The 8,748-nt window shown below is 41.6% G+C and overlaps 1 protein-coding gene across 1 annotated transcript; it reads right to left on the bottom strand.

The window, feature by feature from the left end:
* Positions 1 to 4,015: 4,015 nt before the first annotated feature.
* RB195_004240 (uncharacterized protein) lies at positions 4,016 to 6,812 on the bottom strand (the record flags this gene model as incomplete). Its single annotated transcript, XM_064181130.1, has 2 exons — positions 4,016 to 4,290; positions 6,749 to 6,812. The coding sequence occupies 2 exons, from the start codon at positions 6,810 to 6,812 to the stop codon at positions 4,016 to 4,018; spliced, it is 339 nt and encodes a 112-aa protein (XP_064033265.1).
* Between the last annotated feature and the right edge of the window lie 1,936 nt (positions 6,813 to 8,748).

The following is an 8,748-nucleotide window of genomic DNA, read 5'->3' as shown; positions in this document are numbered from 1 at the left end:
CAGTAGAAGATAACATCGTATCTTAGGATCAGCTGACTATCCTGCCACTGCTAGATACCTATTGTGAGGTGACTAGCGCAATCAAATATCAGCCTTAAATAGGGCGCCAGTTCCCGCGCAATGCACAGGCATTCCTCCTTGCGATTCATCTTTGGGGCCTTGGAGTGGATCCAAAAAGCTTCCAGAGCCTTTCGCGCGGCAATACTAGGTTCGCGCGCCAAAATATATTCAGATTACTTCCTAACATGGGAAATTAAAGATACAAAATGAAATCGTGAGCAATTAAAAAAAAAACTCAACAAAATGGGGATTTTTTCTCCGGAAGTCGAGGAGGTCTCTTCCCTTCTATACATTCTATAGTCGGGTTAAAAAGACATGAAGTCGCGGAAGCGGTTGCACTCGAGGCAGCACGGTCGAGGTAGAGCGGTTGGGACCGAGATGGGACCACTGCGAACAGCAGCAATGAACGATTGTAGCAAGTGTCCATACTCGATCCTAACCCCTAAACTCGAAAGCACCGCTTAGAGCGCAATCGCTTACGTTGCTGCACCGTGCTTCATGTCGTTTTGACTTTACTATACTATTTTTCCCCTACTGTCTTTAAAGGTGTGCGCAATTTTACGTCATAAACCGTTGGAGATCAGAAATAGCTGTCGCGAACAACATAAACGTAGGATATGCGCTTCTATGTACTCCATTTCTACTTTGAATCCCTCGAGAGAATTCCATTGTTGTTTTCGTTCGTCCTGGATCACGTACAGAAATTCCCCAATGGCTTTGTGTTTTGTGAGGACACGAAAAGCATTCAACGTTTCTTTGAAGGATTTTGTGAAGAAATTTGATCAGTGGCTAAGCGGTATTCCTTTTAATGCATCTAATATCACGTGAAACCCAGTTGCTTACGGATTTCTTCCAACGACTGACGTTTAAACGCATCGCTTGTAAAGCTTACTTTATTTTAATTATCTTGTTCCCTCGTCAAACATGGCTATGTCTCTAATTTTTAATTGCTTTCATTAGCGAGAACTTGGAATTCTTCAGCTGATTTGCATGAAATCAGACTCTTAGACTTTTTACTCTTTCTCAATTGAACGCTCAATAACTCTGAAGGTATATTTTCCCTTCTTGCAAATCACTCAGATTTCTGTGGAGCTCAGGTCAAAGCAGTAAGAACGGTGGTGTTAGGAATGCAGGCACAGGCCCGAATTTTCAAGAATGCGCTGAATATTTTGGACAATACATATTCTATCACCTTCTCCTGATTCTCGTAATTACATTCTCGATACTCTATGGGTACTCAGAGACTCAAATCTATAGATGTGTTCCGCAAGCCGTTCCTTTCCTTGTGTCGAAGCCATTCATCATGTTCATTTCTTGATCTAGATATACACAGATGTGGCATTCAGATATATTCGTTCGAATCAGAGCGAATAAGCCAGGGAAGCACATACCTTTCCCTCACACATCGTCTTTAACGAATCCAGCTGAAGATTAATCTTTCTACACGTTCTCGAATTCGGTCTGCATTCGTTCCGCTTGGTTGATGATTTATAAGATTGACGTCTTCAAGGAAAGGAAGAAGATGCAAGTGCCAATCATTCACGTTTACTCCCTTTTATCTCATTGCAACTTTGGCATTGGAATTTTTTGAGAATGCACTGAATATTCTGGATGATATTCTCTCATTCTGTCGGATTCCTCCGTCTATGTCAACGATGCTGTTCCTGCATGATGGTGGAATCAGTAAAAATGTATGCACGTATAAGATTATGCATGTTTTAAATAGCAAGACCGCAGCGAAGTGACACGCACATGTGGGTAAGTAAGTGGAAAAATTATAAACGAATGATGAAGGTTTGAAGAGCAAGGGTTTAGCTCGATCGATTGTTGGTTTGGAGCCATCCTAGTGCGAAGCAATTTTTTCATCTTTTCATCGTCGATAAATTGGTACTAGACTTGTCCGGGGAGGATAAATACACTGAATTGACACGTCGGCTCGCCCCCGTACGTCATCGTGTAGGCTGCATGCGGATTCATAAACCTCAAACAAATCTGAATTAAAGTCGAACGCGTAGGTGCATCTCTTCAGGGATTGATCAACGCTGTGCATTCTCAGAAGTGCGAAAGTTCGACTTTCCTTGAATTTTGGCATAGAGATTTTCCTTGGATCTTGGCATAGGGATATATTGCAAATGTTCTTACTTTCCAGGCTCTGACGAAGGCAACAACGCCGAAACGTTAGCCGTAATAAAGTTTGTTTACAATCTTAGCTGTGCACTTTATTCCTTCTACTAGTCTTTTGAAGGTTTGAAAATGGTACACGGTTTTGGAACCTGCATCCTCTGCTACTAAATACGTCGTATTGCGCGTGCCGTCGAATCAAGTCACTCATATCTCAGGTCACAAGACTTATGGTACAGGGATTTTCTTTTCATTTTTTGCCCTCAAGCCCAAGGTTTATGGTAGCGGGTGTCAGTTGCTTACATTTCTGCACAAAATACAAGACAAAAGAGCAAAAGTGATTGTTTTTTTTTGGATAACTTGTGACTTGAAATTTTTCCATTGTCTGATCTCTAGGATTGTTGCAAGATACCACCAGATGGATTCTGTTTCAGAGGTTAGAAATCTGTTAAGTTAAACAGGACATCCAGGCGCGAGTAAAAGACTCACGTGAACATCTGTGTCTCTGCCTATGCTTCAGAGCGGTTTATCCGCTGATACCATCAGCCGAACATCGCCATTTAAGTAGGGTTTTACTTGTGACGTGAAAGTGCTCGTCATAGCTAAAGAGGGCTCTTTATATCCAGGGAAATCCTAAATAAACATGCCGATTTTGATACCTACGGAGGAGCTCTTGAGATATAAGGGTCACCATCGTGTAGCTCCGCTGCCGTGACCTATTTGTGGTTTTACTGGAAAGTCTTTTTTATTTTAACCAGGGTAAATTTTATTTGCAATAGACTTACTAATGACTTTATGCCGTTCGTAACACACTGTGAAACAGAAGATTGTCCTCTATGCAACTCCTTAATACTATCTAGACAGTAGTACTTGAGGATACTGCACAAAGCGTGGGTCTCGCTCTGCAAGAACGGTGACAATCTGTAAGAGCGCGGTGGTTTCCCGTTCACGCCGGTCGATGAGAATGGCCTGTTTGTTTCCTTGCTTGACGTTCTTTCGTGGTGTACTTAGAATGGTATCGAGGTTTGGTAAAGATAGAGGTGTTTGATGGGATATGCATAGCATCGAAAACCTCAAACCATTCCCAGGTCTTTGATAATGACGAGGTTGTCGAAACGTCAGGCCACTAAAGAATGTTCCACCAAGACCTCCAAGTGGAACAACAAGAAAACATAAATCATATTTAGCTGGAGAGTTTTTTTTCTCGTAAAAATATGGATTCGTCCCTAAGCTAGGATAGGAACATATATCATCCAACATAGCTATATTTAAAACGTTCGGTGTCCAAACTCGGGCTTATCCCTGGAGCCCGGAAGCTACACGTTCCTAAAATTTTCCTTCAGCTAGTTTCGGCAATGGTCAGAAAATCATAAGTAGTAAATAATTAACGATACGTACACACATAATAGATTCAATAAATAAAGTGCCTTAGTACAGAAAGGTTAGAAGGGTTAACGCACATCAAGGATATCTGTATACATACTTTGAGATACAGATGGGAGCTCTGTAATAAATCCATTGCATTGTCAATTCAGTTCCTAAGAAGGTAAGAGTGGAGATCTGGAATTTCGTGTGAATGTGTGATGTTGGCGGGTACGGTTTCGTTGAGCATGCTCTTACAGCTCATCCTCTGTGTTGATGACTAAAAACGAAAACAATTAAAAACGGCCCATTTCGGCGTGGTCCTAGTATGGCATAGTACCGCCGATCGGTGCGCACGGCAAGGGACGAGAACCGTTCCCAGTGCATTACACCCACTATCACTTGTCGTCCCTTTTCAGATTTCTTGGTATTGTTGAATTACTTAATTGAACGGCAGGCTGGTGTATATTGTTCATCTTCGCCGAAGCATGTCGTCCTTGGAATACCTTTGCCGAACTTTCTCATCAGCGAGAGCTCGCACAGAACCCATCTGTTCGTCACTGTTCCATAGACTGCAAGATATGGCGGCTTCCATAAGCTGCCTGTCGGCACCGAGCCACCTGAATACCTTCAGGTCGACAAGGTCTGGCAGTTCAGCGAAACGAAACGGGAAACGTAGGACTTTCTTTGTTGGACGGATAAGGCGTTTGATCGGATTAATCACGTCCGATTTCACCCTTTCAGGCTCTGAAGAAGGCGGTATAGCCGAAACGTTAGCCACGAATAAAGGATTGTAACAACCTCGTGTCCGGTTCAATTAAAGAAAACAATTATTGAAACGGGGATTGTAAGCAAAGATTCCACTTTCTCTCTAGATATTTGACCTATTTGAGTTGGGCTTTGGTGGTGTGCTAGACGAGAGCACCTTTTCACAATATCTAGATAACTTCCGTCATGTAACTGTGCGAGTGAGAAAACTCGTACGTGTCCAGAGCGTGTACTAAAAGTCCGGATCGCATTTAAGTGCAAGGAGAATCACCGCAAGCAGGTAGCAATCAGGCTCAGAAAAAAATTTAATTTCTGGGAAGAGGAAGTGTGGAATAAATTTAAAAACATAGAACGTTTAAGAGAAGAAAAATTGACTACACTAGTCGATTGTTTGATGTAACACTAATATGGTTAACTTTGCAAAGGAAAAGGATTCGGTGAGGGTCCAGTTGTTTCACTGGTTCCTTCAAGTCTCGTCCTAAAGGAAAGCGAAGTACACCCAAAATCACCGGCGTGACGTGTTCCTAAGCAATCAAGACAGTAGGATGTACGTTGCAGGATGGTGCTATTGTCGCAGTCGAGTACGTGCCTTAAGTTGTGAATTAGCGAGTCACCATACCGACTGTATTTTCATCTGAATCTACTGTATTCTCTGCGGACACGCCACCAGTGATTTGCAATATGAAGAAAAGAAGAAAGAAAAGGAATAGAAAGAAAGGGAAATAGAAGTTCTGTTGTCAAACTGTGATTCCGCCATGACGTCCTACCAAATACATTTAGCAGATTGTTTTCCATCAAGGTCGTGATGATTTAAGAATAGCATGGTGTGCTCTTGCCAAGGTCATTCCCAGGAACAGTAGAAGCGTGCAAACATGCGCAATGAACAAGTGCATACATATTTTGTCTATTAACAAGAGAAAATCCGGCCAAATCCATCAGATAGTCCAGATAAGCATCGTGGAATTTGGAGCACCTTTTTAAATTGGAGTGCAGATATTGCAGAAATTCTAAAAAACATAAAAGTGTGATGGCACTATCACGCGTATTTACATGCAGAAGGACACAAAAATGTCGTACCTAAAAATATTATTTAGGGATTTCTTATAACTTCCTGGAAAAAAGTTTTTTTCTTTTGTGTTATGACAGCAGATGGCATTTCCCTCATAAGTTCGCATTCAAAAGAAAAAAGTGGTGGATTAAAGGCATCACCCCACGAATCTGAGGTGGTACGGATTTCAGGTGGAGTATTCGTATACGGGATAGTAGATTATGGAGAGGAGGGTGATCTCGTTCATTTCTTCCTAATTGCCGTAAAAAACGGTCCGGAAGATGCCGCGTGTGCACAAGTCTGGCGCGCTCCAATCGAACTCCTTGTGGAAAATAGTGCGCCGAAACGCAAGAAGCCGTGTCTTCCGGGCCGTTTTTTTATGGCAATTAGGAAGAAATGGACGGGATCACCCCTCTCTCCATAATCTACGATCCTGTATACGAATACTCCACCTGAAATCTGTACCACCTCAGATTCGTGGGTGATGCCTTTAAAAGAAACTTTCTAGAAATAATATATTATAATCACCATGCATACATGCGTATATAACGGGCCATGCGTAAATGTTGGTGTATTTAATGTATCAGATTGGTGCAAAAATAGTGCGCGTTTTCAAACATTCACTTCGCTATAACTCGCCTCAAAATCATCTTTATCAATCGAAATAAGAACCGTTACAGTCCACGCATCCTTGTCAACGCGACACAAGTTTGCTTATTCCTGCTGCATAAAAATCCGAGCTTTTGGAGTCTACGAACTTCCGGAAGTCGTTTACGGCGTCACCCTAGTTTTGGATAGCCTTACGTCTCAACAAGTTGTCGAGATGTTTGAAAAATTGTTAGTCGGTTGGCGAAAGGTTTGGCGAATATGGTGGGTGAGGCAGTGTCTCGTAGCCTATGTAACTCGTTTAACTTCAGTAGCTCACCTTTGAAATGTATGGCATTATCGTGTTGGAGAATCGAGCCTTTTATGTTCACTAACCACGCACTGCCGGAAGTGCTTGGGGGCTTCTTCCTGATCCATCCATTGAGCAGAACCCTTCGCGTTGTTGTGAGGGATCCTTTTCTCATCGCACGTAACAGTGCGATCGAGAAATGGATCGTTCTTGTTGCCTAACAGAACTGTTGAGCAGATCTCAGAACAGCGGTTTCTTTGAGGACTCGCTCATTTCATTAGGCACCCTCTTTCTGGATGTTTTCACCTTTTCAATTATTTCTAAATGTTGAACTGCGTACGACTGTTGAATGATCAACAACTAGCTCTTGCGCAACCTCTCGTGTTATTTTAAACGAATCAGCTTCGATAATTGCCTCCAGCAGGTGATCGTCAACTTCAGAACGGCGGCTGCGACCTTCTTTATCTTCGAGGCTCATACCTCTACAACGAAACCTTTGTAACCAACGCCATGTCGTGGATTCGGTGGTCCTTCTCTCATCCCGAACAGTGTTGACATTCCGAGCTGTCCCCACTGCAGCCCTGTTTGAAGTAGTAGAGAAAAATTAGGTGAAAATCTTGGCTGGACATATTATTTTCTAACTCTTGGAACTCACTAAATAGCATTATTATAATCATTATTACCAGGAATTATACTATATTATTAAAAGTCTCTGGCGTATCAATCCATTTAAGATGCGCCAACGCATTTTACTACAATTCGTAATTGTTGGAGTTTTGTCTGGTGCCGATTTATCGGGCCCGGAGGGATGAAAGGCTTGGTTGGCACCAGGGGGTTTCGAACCATCGATTGCTCTGCCACAGAGGACGTCTTGCCGTCTGCGCTACACCCGCCTTCATATTATATTGTTATTATATTACATTTATTGTTATTGTTAGATTATATTGTCAGATGGATTATTGTTTTTAAAATTAGCTTATTTTCTTTCATTTATTATTTTATTGTGGGTGGGTGTAGCGCAGTCGGTTAGAGGTCCGTTGTAGTCACACGGTCGAGGGTTCGAAACCGCCCTAGTGCAAACCAAGCCTTTCATCCCTCCGGGGTCGATAAATTGGTACCAGACTTGTCTGGGAGGATAAAAACACACACATCGGCTGGCCACCGCAAGTCATTGTATAGGCCAACACGCGTTCCAAAACCTCAACGATTACGGATTCCAGTAAAACGCGTTGGCGCATCCCAAGTGGATTGATACGCCAGTGACTTTATCCTTTATCCTTTTTATTATTTTATTACTGTCGTTGCCCTCAAAGGCAGCTCTTTGATGAAGCAAAAAGTGATTTTGGTAAAGACACGGCATAATAAGGTAGGAACGAACAGATGGTGCCATTGGAAGGGGTACGCAGTTGGCTCGTGAGACTGAGCTTGGCTCAGCCATTCGCTCCATGCGCATTTTTGCTGCTGTTTTCCTATTTTCACTAGAATTATTATTTATTATTTCCTATTTTTATTTCGATGTGTTACAATCGGTTCTAGACTGTACAACGAAGTTGAAGCGGCGATCGAAAGGTTTAAAAAGTGCTCTAAACGGATTGAAAAGAAGCAAAAAAAGTAAAAAAAAGAAACAAAGTAATTTATTTTGACTCAGATGAGCAGCAAATAGAGCACTATAAAAATCGCATATAATGAATTTATCGCGGACGACGTAAATCTCGTGTGTGTTTTCGGTCCCCTAAAAGTGTCTCGGGACCTCCATCGTCCAAAAGATCATCAAATTTCCCTGAATCTCCTGTACTCTACTGCCTCAGAAGTCTTCCAAGACCTTTAGAAAACGGAAGTAAACGCAAAGTACATCGAACTTTTGTGACAGATAAATTCAATAAGAAACTGCCTGACATTTGAGGAATAATGAACGCCGTGGGTGACATTATCCCTTGCAGGAATGTACATGAATGTCCCTAGGAAATTGATTGTTTCCTGAAAACTTTTTCACCATCGTATACGAATTCTCCGCCTCCTTCCTTCCTATCCGAAAAGCATTTTGGACTTTTCGAATGTTGTTTTCGTGCGAATATTCTAATTGCAACATGTTTTTCTGATGAACCATACAAAAAGCGCTTTTGGATCCAGGAAACGATGCAGGTCAAACCTGATTGTATAGGAAAAATCCTATACGGAAATGTTCTTCTCTTTTCTTTTTGTAATGATTTAATTTTCAAGGGAATTGAATTCCATTAATGATGGATACATCCCCTCAATTTATGGACAGCTATAGGACAATCTTTGGGGCGCTTTCAATAAACAATGATGGAGAGATTGACGAAAACAAATGCACAATTCAATTAACTTTGTTTTTGAAAAAAAAATTCAAGAAATAATTTTAATACAATAATTGTGATGTATTGGGTTGGAGAATACGTTCGTGGCGTTTCTATATTTTCTTTGTTTTACACCGACTCTTTTGCTGTTTGATAAAGTTTATAACATTCATTCG

The sequence above is a fragment of the Necator americanus genome, chromosome I (genome assembly GCF_031761385.1).
Source record: "Necator americanus strain Aroian chromosome I, whole genome shotgun sequence".
In the NCBI taxonomy this organism is placed as follows: Eukaryota; Metazoa; Nematoda; class Chromadorea; order Rhabditida; family Ancylostomatidae; genus Necator; species Necator americanus.
The sequence above is the reverse complement of the archived record's forward strand: the minus strand, read 5'-3'. Positions and strand labels throughout refer to the sequence as shown.